Source organism: Haemaphysalis longicornis, unplaced genomic scaffold, assembly GCF_048455015.1.
Source record: "Haemaphysalis longicornis isolate Haplotype H1 unplaced genomic scaffold, Haemaphysalis longicornis Haplotype H1 scaffold_9, whole genome shotgun sequence".
In the NCBI taxonomy this organism is placed as follows: Eukaryota; Metazoa; Arthropoda; class Arachnida; order Ixodida; family Ixodidae; genus Haemaphysalis; species Haemaphysalis longicornis.
Genome location: NW_027526460.1, coordinates 76,796,621 through 76,817,263, shown reverse-complemented (window position 1 = coordinate 76,817,263; position 20,643 = coordinate 76,796,621). Strand labels below are relative to the sequence as shown.

Below are 20,643 nucleotides of genomic sequence, written 5' to 3'. Positions count from 1 at the left end.
GGGCTCGTTAGGAAATACAGAAAGTAATGCCAGCAGTCTACAGCGCCAAAGAAGGCATAGGGGAATGGTTAGAGCATTTTTTACCGCTAGTGACGCGACATTTTTTTTATTATTAATTACGTGAGAAAGAAAAGAAAAACGCGCCCAGAGTGGGGACCGAACCCACGCCTTTTGATTAGATCTCGAATGCCTTACCAGTTCGGCTATCTGGGCGACTGTGTCCTTCACTTTCTGGGGTACTTATATTTACTACAACTGTATCTGACGCTTGAGGGTGGTAGCCAGCGCCACTCAGACTACGGGGGGAGAAAGGACCTTTTCAACCCCCGGGACGTGACGCGAACGTCTACAGCCTGTCATAAGTGGGTAACTGGTGGGAAACCCTCTGGCGGTAAACTGGCGTGGGTTCGGTACCCACTCTGGGTGCATGTTTTTCTTTCTTTCTCAGGTAATTAATAATAATAAAAAAAATGTCACGTCACTAGCGGTAAAAAATACTCTAACCATTACCCTATGCCTTCTTTGGCGCTGTAGACTGCCGGCATTTCTTTCTGTATATATATATATATATATACACACACACACACACACACACACACACACACACACACGCTGGTCGACCACTCTCGACATGTCGTAGACACTCGAGTCACGGCCCGGGGGTTAAAAAAAAGAAGGTCCACTTCACCCTGAGTAGTATGAGTGGCGCTGGCTACCACCCCCAAGTGCAGGAAACAAAAATACCTAAACATAAATACCCGAGAAAGTGCTGGGGAAACAGCCCCGCCGGTAGCGTAGTGGTTATGGCACCAGACCGGTATTCTGGAGGTCGTGGGTTCGAATCCCACCCAGCGGGCATTTTTTCACCACTTTCTTTTCGACACAAAAAATTCTTCATCTCTTTCTATGACCCACCACAACCTCCCCTTTGCTTTCCGAGGTTTTCTTGACTGCCAACCCTTATTTTCTGTCTTATTTCTCCGAGCCCCTCATTTCCCATTTTCTGATTTGATATATATATATATATATATATATATGACATCCCACAGATAGAAGGTGCAGTGGAATTGGCCTGAATGGGAGATTAGCCACCAAGAGACGGTGCGATAGTAGTGGACGAGGAAGAAGTTGCCAATAAAGGTGTTGGTTCAACAGACGCCATGTCTCCTGCGTTACATATATACACATACATACATATAGTAACGGAAATATTGTGAAACGAGTGTGGGGTGGTGGCTTAGAATTCCATCTGGATTAATAGTGATTAATAATTACCAGTGAATCTGGCTAGTCAGTGAGCAGAAGCGGTTTGGCTGGTTGAGTAAAATAAGAAAGACTGCTTTTACGACCAGTTGCATTTCCTCTGGACAGAACATTAGTGACCGGACAGAACAAGCCGCCACCTTCACAATATATCAGCGAGAGCAGTCTTGATTTTTACCCAACCGGCCAGACTGCTTCTGCTCACTGAAGAGCCAGTCACTGGTAATTATCAATCACTGTCAATAATTACACATTCCAGAAAGTAACTCTACCGATGGCTACGTCCGCCTTGGCTTAAGTGAGCAGGAACAGCTTGGCCGGTTGAGTAAAAATCAAGACCGACTGCCCTCGCCGCGTGAATTGTAAAGCGGGCGTGAAGTATACCAATTACAAAATGCTAGGCACGTCCACCAAAAAATAGAATAAATAAAAAACGCCAGGAATCAAACCCGCGACGATAACGTACGCAAGCAGAGGCAATGCCTCTACACCAAATCCCAAGACGAGAAATCGCGTCTAATCGACCGTTTTTCATTCCGTTAGGACAGATCTACACTCGTAACTAGAGCTGTGCACGGGCCGAAAATTTGGGCCCGAGCACAGCCCGGGCCCGGTGCTTATCGCAGTAGGTCCGGCCCCACCCGGCGAAGAAAGCCCGGCCCAACCCAAGACCTAACCTTATGGCCTGGGACCGGGCGTGTGTTTCCAACCCAAATACCGTAGGGGCCCGCGCCTGATTGGGGCACGTTTGGAAGCGAAAAGGCGGTAAAATGCATCTTAAGGGAAATGATAACAGGCAAAACCAACATTAAACGGGCAAAACAACCCCAATTAAACATAACAATCATGCACATATCCCTACCGCAGCTGTCCTTCGCTCAGCTGCATACGGAAGAATTGAAACCGACATAAAGGTGACCGAACCGCCCAACCTAAAAAAAAAGGATGAATTAAAAACCCCCCAACCACGGACAAATTCATGGTAATATTGAAAAATATTCAAGAAAAGTAGCCGAAACCGAAATGGCCCAAACCACTGAAAAGTAAAACAAAAGAGCTGGAGCTCACATAACGGGAACAAAACCACCCGGAATTTTGTGTAGAATTTCATAACGTTCCAAAATGAATTAAAACAAGCAATTAAAAATAGAATGGTACCTTGGGCAATTGAACCTGATTTTTGCGATTGCCATCCAGAAATGGAACCTGTATGCCAGGGGACCAGCCGGTTCGTGTTTGTTTAAACAGGGTGTGTACTTGCTTTGTTGTTTCGTCCGTATACGTTTCCTTTTCTCAAGAGTATATAGGGCTGTCGGACTTGGTCCCTTCTTTTTATGGAGACACAAAGCACACGCGTGCTGCACATTTTATCGTTGCCGCTTCACTACGTTTTATACAGACTCAAATCGCTTATCAATCATATTAAGTGTTACTGTTTAGGTGGCTGCTGGCGCATTTAAACCACCCTACTCCCCTGTTGCGCTTTTCCTTTCGTCTTCGTCTGCCGGCCACGACGCCCGAGGGCACAGGCCACCTCCTACCACCAGCTACGCTCGCCACGATGTTTTCCCGCCGAAACAAAGAGCAAAACTAAAGTTTGAATTGTCACCTCAGTCTTTGACAGCTTTTCTTTTGTTGGCTCAGAGAAGGAAACGCAACTCTGAATAGGGCACTGCTACAGAAAACAGATGGAGACGCAGGTTTCTCTGGCAGTGTTTGCAGTTCAAAGTGTTCCATCTTGAAAATTTGTTTTCGCCCGAACTTAGAGGTGGAAACTAGTCACGCTGAATTGTCATTCGTTGTACTTCCCTAGGTGGTGTGTCGCTGAGCCGCATGTGTTGCTCAGTTCATCCCAAGACATGCAGTTGCAGATCTCTCACACTTAAGCCCCAACCTCATGGAGCGATTTTGCAAGTGACTTGGGGAGCGACGCGACTAGCGACGAACTACTTTTCGCCGCGGACCAAGTCGCTCGGTTCTGGGTCGCCAGAAACAGTCGCTCGCCTCCCGGAAGTGGCCCCAGCGACTAGCCAATAGGAGAGCCCCTACGTAAGCACGCAACCTCCGGTTTTGGAAGAGAACGGGGGGGGAAGATTTTGCAAATCCACGCAGACGGCGTTTGCGGTGCAGCGGAAAAGAAAGCTTTGCGTGGCAAAGCTTGTGTACAGTCGGGGACTTAATTTTGCAGACCACGCGAGCGCGTGGCAAAAGCCACCGATGCGCGCTCTGGAGGCCCGGCGCCTGTTGTCGAGACCGGTTCGGCGCGCATGCGCGTCCTGTTTTACTCGCAGGCACGCCGATTTTCTCGCTTCCTGCAGCGGTGCTGCAATGGTCACTCAAGCACCGCATAGCGACGCCTTTGTAGCACTCCTTTCTTCCCGGTGGCACATTTGGGGCCTATAACGTGACGATTGCGAGGGCTTTGGCGCAAGTGCTCCTCGCGTCCTGATAAACACTTGCGCGTAATCTTTTATTTGTTTGTTTTGTGCCTTATCGAAATTATATACGATGAGACTAGCGGCTTGCGAACGGCGTTCCCGAATGAAGCGCGTACGAAGCACAGTCTCGCGGTACGCGCTACCGACGACGAAATGCCAGCTATATGAATAGCGAACCTTTATTCACCTTGTTTATTGTTTAATTTGGCCACTGAACATATATTCCAGATCGCTCTCCGCTGCCCATAAAGTAGGCGATTTGCAAGGTATATAAAAGAAATTATTTCGGCGTTTTTGCTGCCTACTTCATTACTTGAAAATGATAGAAATATTTGGCCACTGAACATAATTCCAGCTCGGTCTCCGCTGCCCATAAAGTAGACGATTTGCAAGTTAAATAAAAGAAATTATTTCGGCGTTTTTGCTGCCTACTTCATTACTTAAAAATGATAGAAGTACGTACTCACATAAATTGTCTGTTCGCTCTGCCCGTCGCATTCGTGAAAATGGCGCCTCGGTCTTTCATTGAATGCTGTAAAATTATTCGCTAGTTTCGAGAAGCTGTTTTTAAAAGGGACGTTTGCCGGCTTACTAATAGCCCAAGAGATGCTGTTAGCCGAGGAATGTATGCCTACGGGGATGAATTGCTCCAAGGCCGGAGCAATTCTTCAAGGTCGGCTTGCATTGATTGATTATGAGGCTTTAACGCGCCGATGCTACACAGCCGATAAGGCGCGCCGTAGTTGAAAGCTCCGGATTAATTTGAGAATGTGTAACATGCACCGAAATTCCGAACAGACTTGAGCATTTTCGCTTTTCGCCTCCACCAGAAAAGGGCCATGCCCAGCGGAGCGGAAGGACAGGGTCAACAACGAAACAGGAGGACAAGCTGATTGTTTTTCAGTGGTTAAACACCCGTTCAATAGTGACAAAAACATTCGGAAGGCACTAAGTAGCGATTAATATTACGGAGAAAAGTAGCGAATAATTTTACGGCATTCAGTGGGAGCCCGAGGTGCCATTTTTACGAATGCGACGGGCAGAGCAAACAGACAATTTATGTGAGTGCGTATTTCTATTATTTTTAAGTAATGAAGTAGGCAGCAAGAACGCCGAAATAATTTCTTTTATATAACTTGCAAATCGTCTACTTTATGGGCAGCGGAGAGCGAGCTGGAATATATGTTCAGTGGCCAAATTACACAATAAACAAGGTGAATTAAGGTTCGCTATTCATATAGCTGGCATTTCGTCGTCAGTAGCGCGTACCGCGAGACTGTTCTTTGTACGCGCTTCATTCGGGGACGCCGCTCGCAAGCCGCTAGTCTCATCGTCTATAAACGATAAAGCACAAAACAAACAAATAAAACATTATGCGCAAGTGTTTATCATGACGCGAGGAGCACTTGCGCCAAAGCCCTCGCAATCGTCACGTTATAGGCCGCAAATGTGCCACCTGGAAGAAAGGAGTGCTACAAAGGCGTCGCTATGCGGTGCTTGAGTGACCATTGCAGCACCGCAGCAGGAAGCGAGAAAATCGGCGTGCCTGCGAGTAAAACAGGACGCGCATGCGCGCCGCGCCGGTCTCGACAACAGGCGCCGGGCCTCCAGGGCGCGCATCGGTGGCTTTTGCCACGCGCTCGCGTGGTCTGCAAAATTAAGTCCCCGACTGTACACGCTGAAGCAGAAGCAAGAAGGCTCCTGCACACACTGGGTGAGACCCGTGTGGGAAAAACGACGTCAAGAAAGCGAATTCTTCACGGTGTTCATGTTGGAGCCGAGAGACGAGGCGCAGAAGGAAAAGCGTGCGCTATCGCTAACCCAAACCAGCTTTAGAGATGAAGTGCAAAAAAGCAAGGTAGAAAGGCGTAATACTTTTTAGCCATGCTTTTTATGATAAATGAACAAAAAAATGTTTGCAAACAACCAGCGTACCAAGCGCGTGTGTTCGGCAACATTGAAATCGCTATCCTCAGTCGCTCGAGCAGTCGCTGTCATGTGGTTGCCTCGGCGAGCGACTTCGGTTCGGCGACTGCGGATCCTAGTCGCGTCGCTCGTCGCGTCGCTGGAAAAATCGCTCCATGTGGTTAGCGCTTTACCGGCTTGCCATACGCCCACATGTGCCTCAGGGCCTAACGATAAGTCCCGTGGAATGTAAAAAGAAACCTGACCCGTGCTTTTACCGCGTCAGCAACATATAGTTTCTGTGATAACATAGAAAACCTAAGTATTGCTTCACTGTGCCGGGCCAGCCCGGGCCGTCAGGACGGCCCGGCCCGTCCGAAGCATTTACATTTCGGCCCGAGTCCGGCCCGGGTGATAAGTAAGTCGGGTGGCCCAGGCTTTCGGGTAAGCCCGAGCCCGTGCACACCTCTACTCCTAACGTTGGTTCCGTCTGAACGGAACGCTAGCTTTCATTTGGATTCAGTCTGGACAGAACTCAGCACTTTACCCTTCGTGTTTCGTCACGGCGGGACGCTAGACCCAGCCAAAAAGTAAACAAAGGGTACACCACTCGCGAACTAACGAGAGAACCGTAGCAGGTTATTGGACGAAATTCGCAGTGTTTACCTCGACAGTGGCCGCCCGGTCGAAAATCTTCATGGCGCACGCGGGGGAACGAACTCCGCGGCCCTCCAGTCGGTTGGCGGCATTGGTGATCTCCGTGTCGACGCGAGCCGACAATTCTTTCAGGGGCAGAAACGGCTCCTCTGCGGACCTGCTATCCATGTTAACACGCGTACAGACAAGTATTAGCAGTATTAGCTTTGTAAATCTAACCGTTCGAACGACTGCCGACAGTTGCAGTAGTTGCAGCAGTGACGAATCACGAATCTACCGCCGCCCCTTGTTGACAAACTGCAAGATGAAATCGACCAATCAGCGTAGACAAAAAATTTTGCTCAATATACATTAAAAAACTCTGGCTTAGAAGTATGCTTTACATCATTTTAATACTGAGTTTATTCTCTCGTATGCACAACTTCGTCAATTTATAACATTTTGGTTGAAATCTGGCTTCGATGCAAAAGTGGCAGGCAAATCGTGATCGACAGGTTTTTCCTCTCGCTCTCATCACATCCCCGGCAACTTCATTTTTGTTTCTTTTTCTTAAAATTGTATCAGCTGTGCGGGTTCACCGCTCGTTAGTCGTATCGCGTATATTCGTATCTGTAGGCGTGACGGAATATCACTGCCGTCTCTCGATGTCCTGAATGACAGCTGCGTTCCGTTGGCGCACGGCTTGAAGAACGGTACGTCATTCAGTCTCGCATGATGCCGCACGCCCTATGGAACGTTTCACAAGCGCGAACAGCGATCTTGATTGAAAAGCTAAAGCTGCAGATGAACAACGTTCCCGATTGGCTGTTTCTTGTTTTCATCGCTTAAGGCGCTGTGACATTGTTCGCGACCTCAAAACAGTGGCGTGGTTGGCGATCACAGGTCGCGCGGCATAGGAAGGACGGAGGAAAAGTGGCCAGCAGAACGGATTTAGGTGATCTTCGCTATGAGCGCTCTAATTTTACCTGTATTGCATTAATACAGTTTTGAAACAAAAATGGTTTGCGACCTAAGGAATACGTGTGGTGCGCGTATGTTTTGGGAATCGGAGATCGAAGCCTGCGCCGAACGGAGGGCGGGTGTCTTTTTGGCGAAACAGCGCGGCTTCGAACGTGTACAGATCAACCAGGAAACACGGAGGACGAGCGCTGAGTTTCCTCATCCAAAGCTGCGCTGCTTCGCCATCGTGTATGATCGGCAGCTCGCCATACTGCAGTTCATCAGGTTTATCCCTTTGCAGAACAATTCCTAATTGTGATTACGAACAAATATTAACTTTACATATATACGTCGATCATATTTTACTATGTACATTTGTCGACAGCGTATAAAAACTACCGTAACAAAAGAAAAAATAACTCAATAAAAAGGAAAACAATTGGTATGTGGCGGAACGTGATCGTATTGTCACGCTGAAATAAAAATTTTATTATCTTGCCGTAATTCCCATTAACCATCTCCAATTTTAGCAACTTCAAGAAAGTTGAAAATGTAATATGTGCATATCTAAGCACCCCTTCCTATATTGGGCATTACTGGCTTAAATGAAAGGCGATTGCTCAAAATCAAAGAAGGATCTGGACAGTCATTTACGTAATACTGGTACACACAGGAGCGTAAAAGACCCCTAGATGGTGTTTAATGATGAGAGTACCTAATGCCATTTATTAAACACCCCCTAGGGCCTTTCTATCCTACTGTTCAAGGCTTCAGTAATTTCCAGTCCCATCTTTAGTGCTGCTGAGTATAATTACCATAAAGTTCCAAAAGAATGCTCACCCAAAGTGCAGAGATATCCAGTGAAAAATACGGGATCGGCGATAATTCGGGCCAGCTGCGAAAAAATACAAAAATGTGGCCGCACGGCTGACCAAAACTGCGGAGATATCAAGAAAAAATGCGAGGTGGGCAAACTTTTGGGTCATGTGTGGAAAGGGCAGATAAGTGGCGGCATCAACACATGAATAGATGATTTGCGTTTATTTTGTTCACTCTTCGGGTAGTGGGTGGTCTTTGGGAACTTTATGGTAAGTCTACACCCCTGATGCACCTCCTCAATTTGCATTGCAGCCTCCGCCCTCACCGCCATTGCCACCATGCATCACTGGGGGATCAAGCTGTTCCACATGGTGGCATTCTGCACGTACGCCTACTGCATCTACTACTCCGAGGTTCACCTGGACATTCCACAGCGGAACCCCACACACAAGAGGTTCGGCCGCTACAAGTACCTCACCCACTGGAACCTGGTACCACTGCTTATTACTTCCACAAAAGTCGTCCGAAAGAAGCTGGTGCTTTTAGATGATCAGTTTCGGACCTGCCGTGGGACTCCCACAATGTTTCTCACGTACATTTGTATGGCATGGGGTATCCCTGGTCTACCCATGGACCAGTGGTTTTCAAATGGGGGTCCGCGAGAGCATTTTCAGGTGTCTGCGAAGCCTCCTCCAAAACGTTTCGCCCCGCCATTCTTTCCTCCATTCCGCCGGACTTGTGGCAATGCAAAAAGGTGGCTTTGCTGCGTGACATGTACGTTTAGTTTCTCCGCGTAGCACACGTTTTAATGTCTGCTTTTTGCACAACACTCCAGCTATGAAAGAGAGAAAAAAAACGAACAGAGAAAAAGCAGCATATGCGTGTTCAGAAGACTATTCTCGAGCAAACTTTTTAATATTATGACCGCATCGTCATAAAATTCAGACACAAAAGGTGCGCATTCAATAAGTGTGTGGGCGACGTGCGTTGCAACTGCAAATTTTTTTCCATTGTGACATCGATTAACGTACATTTTATCGTGGGGTCCCCCATCACTCTCGCAAGCCCAAAAGGGGTCCCCAGCACACATGGACTATCCATGGTGAGTCCGATTCTGTACATTGCAAAGCCCCGCTGGCACAAAAGGCGAAGCATGAAGTCCGGGGAAAGAAACGCACAATATGCAGATCACTGGAATGGAAAGGTAAAGTCTACGCTTCGGATAACTGTCGTAGCTTTGCTATGGGCTTAAAGGAGCCATGAAGAGAAAATGCAAGTTGGTTTTATTCGAAAGATTTCGTGTTTTATAGTGCCCCCAGCGCTTGTCCGGATACAAACGATGCTTTATTCACTGAGAAATTAAACAATTTAGGTTAAAATTTTGATTTTCCCGCTCAATCGTGCGTTTTCGTGGTCCCAAGTGACATCACTGAAACTGACCCATGGAGGTCCTCCATGAACCGACCGCTCTGCAGCCTAGAGTACCTTCATTTACGCATCCGCCGTACAGGGTAGAGACGTAGAGACACGTATACGCTGGCGCCGCCATTTTCGGTTGCTCGCTCGCCGCCGAAGCAAGTCATTGTGTCAAAACCGCGCTAAAATTATCGCCGCAACGCGGTTTACTGAAGAAGTTTGAATCATATTGTCTGTTTCGCGTTGCTAGGTCTCGTGGGAAACGAAAAGAATAACGCGTTGAGCCCGTTGGCCCAATTGCGGCGGCACGGGACCGTTCAAAGGTTGTCTCCACCCTGTACAGCGGTGTTGGTTTGTTCCCGCGTTTCTTTACGTTCCGTAACCTAGATGGCGCCACCATACCGTGGCAAGCGTTTGGTTTGTTTTTGCCTGCATTTAAACCTGGCTTGTTTTTGTTCTGGGAGAAAATATTCGTTACCTGAAACAGTGCTCGCTCGACAAATGGGGTCACGTAAAACACCGTTGCTTGCGTCAATCGGCCAGTGTCGTCTGAGACAACCCCAAGCCCTGTAGTGCTGTGCAGCGAAACCAAGCATGCTGTGCGCAGTACGAACAGCAGAACGCATCAGTACTTCTATGTTTACATGTGCTTTCGTAACTTCCACTGTTTGTCCCATCATTCTTATTGCTTTGTAAAGAATGTGCCCTAAATTTAAGCGCAAATCGCTCGTTCGTCTAGTTTGTAAGTTCTACCTAATTTGCGTCTGCTTCTGCTAGCCTCCGCCAATCGCAGAGCTTAGCTCATGTGACGACATAGGTTCTGTTGCGGGAAATGAGCTGGTGGGTCGCATGACCATTCCCGTTTTTCCTAAATATGTAGCTTATTTGAGCGAAGTTTACGTTAAAAGTGGTGTCAGTATGATTCTAACGAGACAATCTTTTGAATGAACCAAACTTGTGTTTTCTCTTCATGGCTCCTTTAAGGTGGTGCGTGTTACTTTCTTGCATAATTTAAATTTTCTTGCTGGAAGCGGGAGAGAGAAGGGATCACAGCAGTCCATTGAAAAAGGGGAAAAGGGTGGTGTCGTTCTGTGGCAGCAGTCATGTACAGGCAGCAGCAATAGCTTCGTAAAGTAGCTGAATATTGACGTCTCTGTTTATTCACAGTTAGGCATCATACTATAGTGTTCGTATTACCGCAAAGTATAAGTTATGTAATACATACAATGGGGATGGCAGTGCCATGCAACACTCTTGTCTAATAGACAACACTGAGTTCAACTTCAACTAGTTACCTCTCAAAATTGCGGGCTCAAACTTGTCACAATAAACGTTGAGGTCAAAATATATGGTTAAGAATGACACAATAGTTTTCTTCAAATGCTTTTCAGCCGAGGCAAGATAAGGCTATAAGTACGAAACCTGTTGCCCTCTGTACAATGGTTTGAGCCCTATATAAAAGAGAAAATGCAACTGTGTCACGTGAGACTGCAGAGAAAAATTTACGTCTCATGATGTGCTTAACTATACCTTTTGTATAACAAGTGAAAATTACTGGCACTTTTCTCTCATGTCCACATGCTGACGCAGCACTGTTATTTAACATTCATAGAAAGGGTGTGTGAAGCTTGAGTATATGGCTGGCCCACAACGTTCTGGCCCTGACATGGGCACCTATTTATTGCACTGCACAGGAGACCCTCGTTAAAGAAGCCATGAAGAGAAAATGCAAGTTTGTTTTATTCGAAAGAGTTCGTGTTTTATAGTGCCCCCAGCGCTTGTCCGGATACAAACGATGCTTTATTCACCGAGAAATTATTCAATTTAAGTTCAAATTTCGATTTTCCCGCTAAATCGTTCGTTTTCGTGGTCTGCAATGACATTGCAGGAATCGACCGCTCTGCAGCCTAGAGTACCTTGACTCACGCATCCGCCGTACAGGGTAGAGACGCGTATCGCCATTTTGGGTCACTCGCTCGCCGCCGAAGCAAGTCATTGTGTCAAAACCGCATCAAAATTATCGCCGCAACGTGGTTTACTGGCGAAGTTTGAATCACCTTATCTGTTTCGCGTTGCTAGGTATTGTGGGAAATGAAAAGAACAATGCGTTGAGTACGTTGACCCAATTGCATCGGCACGGGACCGTTCGAAGGGTGTCTCCACCCTGCAGGGTGTTGTTGTCTTCGAGGAAACCCGCTCTGAACTTAGATGGCGCCACCATACCATGGCAAGCCGTTTTCTGCCTTTGGTTTGTTTTTGACCGTAATTAAACCTGGCTTGATTTTTGTTCTGGGAGAAAATAACCGTTTCCTGAAACAGTGCTCGCTTGACAAATATGGTCACATAGGACACCGTGGCTTGCGTCAATTGCCCAGTGTCATCTAAGACAACTCCAAAGCCCCGCAGTGCTGTGCAGCTAAACCAAGCATAGTGCGCACAGTACCAACAGCAGTACGCATCAGTACTTCTATGTTTACATGTGCTTTCGTAACTTCCACTGTTCGTCCCACCAGTCTTATTGCTTTATAAAGAATGTGCCCTAAACTTAAGCGCAAATCGCTCGTTCGGCTAGCTTGTAAGCCTACCTAATTTGCGTCTGCTTGTGCCACCCTCCGCCAATCGCAGAGCTGGCTAGTATGACATCATAGGTTCTGTTGCGGGAAATGAGCTGGTGGGTCGCATGGCCATTCCCTTTTTTCCTAATTTGAGTTTTTTGAGTTTGAGTATTTGAGTGAAGTCTATGTTAAAAGTGGTGTCAGTATGATTCTAACGATGCAATCTTTTGAATGAACCAAACTTGTGTTTTCTCTTCATGGCTCCTTTAAGACAGACTCGGTGATGGCAAATTAATTTTATGGTGAAGAAGACAGTTTTGCTCTCTTGTAACTTGCACAATGCAAAAGATGTCCACTTGCAACAAATTTCTGATAATGGAATAATTTCTGATAGTTCACAGTCCCTTTGATTTCACCTTAAAGAAAGTGCACTATAGTTACTATTGTGCAAAGAAAAATAAGTACATTGCAATCAATGGTTCAAGAAAAGGCTGTTGGTTTTGAGTGATGTTTGGGTCGTGTGTCTAATTAGGGGACAAGACAGCATGGTTAATAAAAAAGGGCAGCAGATGCAACTGGAGCAAGATATGTTTTGCCTTAAAGTTGTTATCGCAGTTCTTTTTTATTCACTATGTCTTGTTTATGCTTGTTGAGCGCACAATGCAAAGCATCACTCACAACCATCTTGCCCTTCTATAGCTCTAACAATGTACTATATATTTTCTTTCACTTCATCTTCATTATTCCTTTCCTTCATTCCTTTGCTGCAATGTTTTCTGTCATTGGACTGAATTGTATGATGCTTGTTAATTACCATGGTGCAGATTTTAATGAAGCACAAAATGATCAATACGTACCGTGGTGCTTCGCTCTCCTGCAGTTCGGTGTCATAACTTTGGTCCAGCGTAATTCTTGGAATTCACAATAGAGACTTATAACAGAGTGGAGAACCAGTCCTGGTACGGTACCCGGTACGCCTGCAGATGCGCACAACCAGTTTTTCTGTGCGGAGGCGCAAAAGCGCCGGTCACCTACCGGGTACCGTACCGTGACTGGATCTCCGCTCTGCTATAATTCTCTAATATCTTGGCACTGTACGTTTTCTTGAGCGGTATTTTTGTATACTTCTGAAATTTCTTGCAGAGCTTGTCGACGGTGTTTCAGTTTACTGAAAAATTCCAGGTTCGATTTGTGGGAACAGTGGGATTTAGGGAATTGTTTTTCGCCAGTTTCTTTTGCGCTCTAGAAACCGTTCATCCTGCTGTAGTCTGGTTGTGGGGCGCTGAAAAATTATCCACATTAGCTACAAGTGAGTTAATGTCTGAACTCTGAATGCCCCTGGATCATTTACAGGGGTTTCCTGTAATTGTGACCGAGGATTCAAATTATGATTAACTGAATTCTCTAGCATCAAGCTGCCTAATAGTCATTCGGGATGGCATTGACCATCTCACCGTACTTTTTAAATTTTGGTTGATAAAATAGATAACTTTTTAACATGTGAATCTGCTCAAACAATTTTCAATTACAAAGTTGTGGGACATACAAAAATATTCAAATACCAAAAGTTCTGTAAAAATTCTATGAACGGGAAAACATTTATAGTGTTCAAATGAAATGTTGAAAAATCCAGTTGTTGTGACGTACATAATTGCAGGTGCATGTGCCAGCTGATACTGGCAACAGAAGCTGTGTACATATGATGCAGCCTAGTGATATGCTCAGCTTCCAGTCATTTTGATTTGGTGCATTTTCCTGACAGTGTTGAAAAATGTGCACAAATTCACATTCCATGGGAACCACTGCTTTTTTTTGTTGTTGGTAACATCCACAGCATTGCGATTTAAGACTTTTCTTCCAAATAACTCGTTTACAATTTAAATAATTACCGTATTCACCAAAATTTGAAAAGGAGGACAAGATGGTCCACGCCGCAATGAGTGAGACTTGTTCACTTTGTCACTGCAAAAATGAACGTTTCTTACCTTAGTCCTTGGTCTTTAGTTCAAGCTATGCGAAATGCCCTACCTTGTTTTGTTAAAGAGACAGGCAGTGTACGAGTGCCGTCAAAAGAGTGCCACTGATTTTGGCAACTGGGAAACTGAATAGAGGACAAACAGCCAACCGTATGAGCTACAGTGACAACCCTGCGAATTGTCATCACGCCATCAGTGCCGTTTCTGCTGCGTAATATGTTACGCTTGTAGACAACTATAATTTGTGAGATTAATTCCAATGTGAGCAGGGTGTAGCTGGACAGTCAGCTAATGCCACCATAATCCCGTAGCTTTCAAAGCATTTTGCTTTCTCGCCCAGCTGTTTCAACACTCCTGAATTAAAAAATTGGCCGCGTATCTGCTCCTTTCGTTGCAAATGTCAACAGAAGACGATAGTCTTTCGTCGATATTTGCCAAGTGAATGATGCCTCCCTTCTCTTTCCCGCTCACCTCTCATGCTGTTCCTCTTCTGTCGCGCTGCTCCCAAGGTAAACATGCTGGAGGTTTGCTCAAGTCAATTTAAATTTACCGCGTTCCACTGCTACGGGCCGGGTGCCTCGATGCCAGCACTGCCGTACAGTGTAGACGCGCGTGAATCGATGTACCTAGCCTCACTAAATAAAGGCTTTTAGAGTATCTGCACTCTTTTCTCTCATTGTTATGTGCCGCCGGGATTTTCATTAGTCGGCCGGCACCACGTGATATTTGTTTGCATATGGGCGCAGCCATTTTGTTTCTGGGCGCCTCTCCTCTCTCTTTCTCTCTCTCTGCTGCGCGGACGCTAGAGCGGCCGGTCACAACCAGCGGCGGTTTCGTTGGGAGAGATGGCAACACTGCAAGCCAGAAACAAAATGGCCCCCAGACACTTTTGGGTGCATGAAGTAGCGGTACTCTTAAGCGTAGCTTATTTAGTGACGCTAGATGTACCCTACTACAATGTTTATAGAACCACGTTGCCCTGCTTCACTTGCATTCCAAGCAGAATGTGGAACCTTTCGTAACTGTTGCCGCTTGATTTCTTAAAATGGCGCCGCAAGCTATAGTGGCACGGGCGACAGCAGGCGACAGAGCGAATATTTTTTCTGCAGTGGATGTAGTATTTCATTTTGTGAAAATTAAGCATCCATAAATTTTTGTATAAAGGAACACTGTAAATATCACTTATGTATTGATTTGCTGCCTTATATTTGCGTAATGTCTTGTTCTTGTTCAACAATGTTGACAAGTATGTATATTGCCACCGGACTTACACACCGACATTTCTGCGGTTAAGTAGCCCAAGAAAGACTATCGTCTTTTAAAAGTGCCCCGTTTTGGCTTGACACCTTGCCAGGATCCTCCCAAGACAATTGCCTTGAGTCCCACTCACGCCCTTCCCAAGCTCCCAGGAACAGTCATGCACCCAGGTCAGAGAGCGGTGATTTGAATGATGCTTCATACCAAGTAATGCCTGGGTTACTATTGCGTTCTTGAAGATCGACTGTTCCTTGCAGTTGGCTAACAAAACTGACCATGCCTGTTGTACTAACACTCTGTCCCGAAATTAATTTTGATTAAGCGAGCTTCGGGCAGGCTTGTCTGTCTAAACCAGGACTGTTGTATGTTGACCCGATTGTGATGCAGTGTTGTGATGTGAATGCAAGATGAAGTGGGAGTTGTGCCTGCCGACGCAGCACTTGAATTGGTGTGCGCTCGTGTAATACGTGCATCGCGTTGTGCTTGGAGTCCAGTACTACCCACTCATAGCAGGCTTTGTGTGTTTCAGACGCTCCAGGGCCTTATGTTCACCATGTGCTGTTTCATCGACTTTGCGCCCCTCCGTCACAAGCTGTGGCTCAAGAGATTGCACGACCACCTGTTCCTCTCGCTGTCACTACCGGTGTGCTTAGTAAGCCCGCAAGTGCCTTTCTTTTTAAACCCTTTCAACCCCGAGTTTTTTTTATTTCAAACAAAAAACAAGGCTTTCTGTGTGTTTTCCTAAATTATAGGGTCCCATTAGCCCACAAACAAAAAATGGAGCCGGAAGTGCAAATATTAACATATTTATTAATGAGGCAATTGGGACATCTGGCAATTAAAAATGTTATGTTGAGCGGAGACACACTTTTGCATATTTTCCTAAACCTTATGACTGCATGAACCTACAAACAAACAAAAAATGGCCTTCATAGTGTACGTATTTATAGATTTACAAGCTTGGGAATAAAACTCAAACCGGCGTTTTTTTTTTCAGCCTTAATGTCGTAATTTCGTCTTCACCGGAGCTTCTTTTTCTTTGTAGCGTCCAGCTCCACTAAAATGAAACAACAGTGACTTCTATTGCAATAGGCACCATAGAAGAACAATCCCCCAGAAAACTAGCAGTTTCGGTTTCATTCTCTATGCACTAGAGGAACTTTTAGGTGATGGCATCAATTGACTCCACTAGGGTCAAAAGGGTTAATCTGTCCTGTATAGATACTGTCACTGCATCTTAATGCACAGCACTGTAGCAGCTTGTAGTGGTCCAACTGCATCGTGACTTACATCGCAACTGTTATAATGGCCAAGTATTTTTTTTTCACTGCAATCTTTCTCACACTGTTTGCAATCAACGCAGGTGAGAACCACTTGCACAGCTGTTGCAGGGGTTGCACTATGTGTCTGGGGAAGAATCTAGCAGAATGCACACATTTAATTCTGCCGATTCAGCGATTTTACGCCGCAGTAACAGTGAAACTAACCACGTGTGCTATTCCTACACTTTGTAATGTAAAGCGGTGTTATTCATCACGCACAGCCCTGCCTTTATACGTGGGAGCAGGGAGAAGCAAGTATGTTGGAAAAGGTTATGTGAGCAACGGAATATAAAATGTAGTTCGACTCATTGTCAAATGTGGTTCGACTGCAGAAACACCTCATGCTCAAACTTATACCTGTGCCACATGTTCACAAAAAGTGATATTAAGTGCTTAATTCCTTATATTTTAATACCATTAATTCACTGCTACACGCAAAAATCTAACGCCATTCACTTTAATGACATTTTTGGTTTAAACAGCTCATTCACCTTCACGAATGCCTTAAATCTGCTTACTCTCGAACGCGATGAGCACGAAACGAAACCAATGAAACTCTCAGCACCAGAGTGTTGACGCGGAAACGTAGCTAAACCATAGAGAACGCGGCTGAACTTCGCAATAAGACAATTTTTTGTGCACTCTTGGTGGTGAAGTTTTGAGGAAGACGAAGTTCACTAAAACAGTGGCAAAAGGCAAAACATCGTGTTAACTTTTTCGGACTACAACTACCGCTGGCAGGCGACAACTGCTGAAGCCACTTTTAGAAACGACTCACACAAACACTATTTCTCATAACGTTTTCTTTCGCAAAGAACATTTTGAACCCTTATAAGACGTTTTTCTCTACGTTAAAGACTTCTAAAATATGAGTGAATTTCTCTTTTGGTCATGATCACCATTTAACACATTTAATGCTTTGCATTTTCGCGTGTAGCAGAGCCTTCCCAATTTATTTCATTCGGCATCTTAAGGCCTTAAACACTTAATGTCGTATTTCGTGTACGTGTGGCCCAGGTATTAAATGAGCGAGATCAGCCCTCTTCCACATGTACGCCCAAATTTTGCCCAGTTTTCTTTCCAGCTCAGTGGCTTTACTTTTATTTTCTTTGCACTGGCAGCCACTTCGTGTGTTATCTTTCGGTTATGATGCCTAATTTTCAGCCCATGTGGTCAGCTAATGCTTTCATATTGAAATACACTTTTGGCTGCTACCAAATCCTATTTGTCCTCCAAGATCTGCTCAAATGACCTGGGCCCATAATTTGGTGTCTTGTGGGTATGCGGTAATTTTACCTATTTACAAGCTTGAGAGAGTAGACAGTGCAGCGTGTGTGAAAGTTTGATTAATTCTTTCTCGTTTACCTGTACTTCAAAAAAAAAAAAATGTTACAACTTATAACAAAATTTTTTTCATTGGGCAAACCACTAATCTAGTAATTATTTAATTATTTAAGTACTGGCAGCCCTCTGTCCTATATAATAGCTGCATATGGAGCTTTGGGAACATGTTGGACTTGATATTATGTTAGGCAATATCAAGGTGCTATAAAAAGTATGCTGCATGAAAACCTGGAATAAAATGTAACTGGTGAACTTATTTGAGATTACTGGTCACAGCAGCCACTTTCATTTACATCTCGTGCATAACCTGTCTGCAAATATTTGTGTATCGAATTCTCTCATTATATGCTAAGCTTGTTGTACGCTTCCCTCCCTCAACTTCTCGTCTTGCTGCTTTCAGTTTGTGACGGGGCTATTTTGGTCATTGTACTTCTACGACCGGGACTTGATTTTTCCTAAATCGATGGCCATCTACTACCCAAATTGGCTGAATCACCTGTCGGTACGTGAACTGCTTTCTCACGTTTTTCTCGGGTAAGGCTGTCAAATCAGTAAAGGCACTAGATCAGGAAAGTAATTTTCTGCCTCGGTATGTTAAGGAAGGAAGAACAGAAGCAAGCTGGGGAGGCCGTTTTGGGAAAAATTTTCAACACCTTGTGCTCTCGCAGTGAAAGCTGTGTTTCTGCTTACAGCGATGTTGTTCTTTGCAAGGTGGTTTGTTAGCTAGACACTGACCACTGACAAAGTAATGGATGAAAGAAACGTTACAATTTCGTACTCCCCAGTCCTTGTGGCCAGCGCTGCCCCACCTTTCAAAGATTGTATGCACAACTGTGCTCATATCCCAGAAACTCAGAAAAAGTTCGCAAATATTTTCCAGCATGAGATGAAAGCAGCTCCTTCCTCTAGCTTCCATAGGGTACATCCAGCAGAGTTGTTATCTGTAGCTGAAAGATCTGTCACAACTTTTGTTTAGTGCAATCTTTGGGCTGATCAGAAGTCGTAAAAAGCTTCAAAGATAACTTCTTCTGAACATAGCAAGTGCTTGGTTAGCTTCTCAGCTTGCACAGCTTAGTGGGAGTGCAGTTAAGGTAACATCAATATCATTGTGAAGTGGTTGGCTCCTTATAAGGAGCTCTTTAAATGGCAATGCGCTTGTGTGCAGGTAAATAAATGGATGGCATTGCCCATTGGGTTTGTGAAAGGGCTTAGAAATGGTGATCCTTACAAGCGCGGTTAAGGCAAGTCAATTTGACCGAGATCATGCCAGTTCAACTCCACAGGCCTGAGACGGGGGTTTTGAGAAGTGCCGACATTCGAAGTCTGCAATTATACACATGAATTTAGAATAACAGAACTTTCAATTTTCAGTTGTCTCATTCATTCCGTCATAGTTCAGTTTGAATTTAACGCTCAAAATTTCGTTCAGAGAGAGTATTTTGCTGTGCATAAATCTGAGAAGGGACGCTGGAGATCGGATTGCGATATTACTTGCACACCAAGAAGAATGGAAGATAAATTATTTCGCACTAATCCAGGGCCAGTGAAGAGAACTTTTACTCTGCCTGACGCCTTGATTAGTACCTGCATTTGAACGCCCATTGTTGTAGCTTGCCCTGCCTCTTGCCTTACAGCATACCACCATTACGCTCTTCGCGGTGCTTGAAGCCAAGCTCTGCTACCACACACCGCCTCAACGGAAAGATGGCTTTCGCACCGTTTTCATCGCGTGCTGCGCCTATCTGGGATGGTGAGTCAATTATTTGTTTTCTTGAGCCACAGCGCCACCTATGCAACGCCGCTGCCAATTCCTATGTGTAGGCAGAACAGCATAGTATCTCTTGCCGTTGAGTTCCTCCGGTGCATAGTTGCACATCACCACACCAGTGCAACTACTCCCCTCGTGCAACTACCTGAGCGGCCACACAGCTTCTATCGTAAGTCACACATTGTACAGTACGCTGGATGGGGATGGCTGGAAGGTGGGGACACGATGGCACAGCGCCAATCAACCCATAAAAATGTGTACATTCAAATTACATCTGTTGGTGGGAGTGTTATTGGTGAAAGAGCTGAAATTTTCCCTCTGCTTGGTATCCACGAAACAGCTGCACTTTTAAGTGCAGAGCACTTTAGGGCCACGCCTTGTCGTCGTAGCTCGCTCGCTGGACCCAAGTAGAGCCAAACGGCGTTCCGTCGTAGCTGCTGTTGTTGTGGCGTAACCCAGAGGCTTTGAAAGCCAAGTGGTTTATGTAGTCATAAGCGTTCGAAACTCGTAAACCGCTGGCGCTTGTCAAACATCTCCCTGTTGTTTAGCGCAAAGAAAAATTTAGGTACATTTGAGGCAAAATATACGTAATTAACCGGCAGCGCCCGCGTTCATTTAGTGAGGAACACTCATTGGGTTGGTTTTTATGATAGTAAGCGAAAAAAAAGTGGCACTGCAACGCTTGCACGTGCGGGGAGAAGAGCACAAAGAGAACAGAACTCCCACTGGTGCCATTTCAGGCAGGGGGCGCGCGAGCACTGCGAAGGCGGGAAATTGGAATTGCATTGGGTGGTAGCAGTGAGTGGATAACTGCGCTACAGCCCGTTGTGACGAATCACTGCTCGGCACTTCCGACAGCTCTCACATTGAGTGGAACGACTTTAATTTTTCTGCATCCATTAAAGCTACACATTAGAAACTTCTTCTACGCCCCTGTATTTTTAACATGTCCTACCTTTCAACTTGAATAAATATACTTGTGAA

The 20,643-nt window shown here is 45.4% G+C and overlaps 2 protein-coding genes across 7 annotated transcripts in view; one reads left to right on the top strand and one right to left on the bottom strand.

The window, feature by feature from the left end:
- LOC144151934 (uncharacterized) overlaps positions 1-6,542 on the bottom strand; it is a 41,444-nt gene extending 34,902 nt beyond the window's left edge. For 2 of the 4 annotated variants that reach the window (XM_077683109.1, XM_077683112.1), the window contains exon 1: positions 6,273-6,541. In XM_077683109.1, the coding sequence (XP_077539235.1) occupies positions 6,273-6,431 (159 nt within the window). In that variant the 5' untranslated portion in view covers positions 6,432-6,541. Of the gene's footprint in view, positions 1-6,272 lie in introns of all 4 variants that reach the window. The other 2 variants (XM_077683111.1, XM_077683110.1) reach the window with 2 other exon arrangements.
- Positions 1-20,643, top strand: part of LOC144151935 (androgen-induced gene 1 protein-like) — a 72,817-nt gene that overhangs the window by 34,058 nt on the left and 18,116 nt on the right. Inside the window, exons 1-6 of one of the 3 annotated variants that reach the window (XM_077683114.1) lie at positions 6,768-6,955; positions 7,093-7,197; positions 8,334-8,512; positions 15,755-15,877; positions 18,292-18,393; positions 19,526-19,641. In XM_077683114.1, the coding sequence (XP_077539240.1) occupies positions 8,360-8,512; positions 15,755-15,877; positions 18,292-18,393; positions 19,526-19,641 (494 nt within the window). In that variant the 5' untranslated portion in view covers positions 6,768-6,955; positions 7,093-7,197; positions 8,334-8,359. Of the gene's footprint in view, positions 1-6,767; positions 6,956-7,092; positions 7,198-8,333; positions 8,513-15,754; positions 15,878-18,291; positions 18,394-19,525; positions 19,642-20,643 lie in introns of those variants that run through there. The other 2 variants (XM_077683113.1, XM_077683115.1) reach the window with 2 other exon arrangements.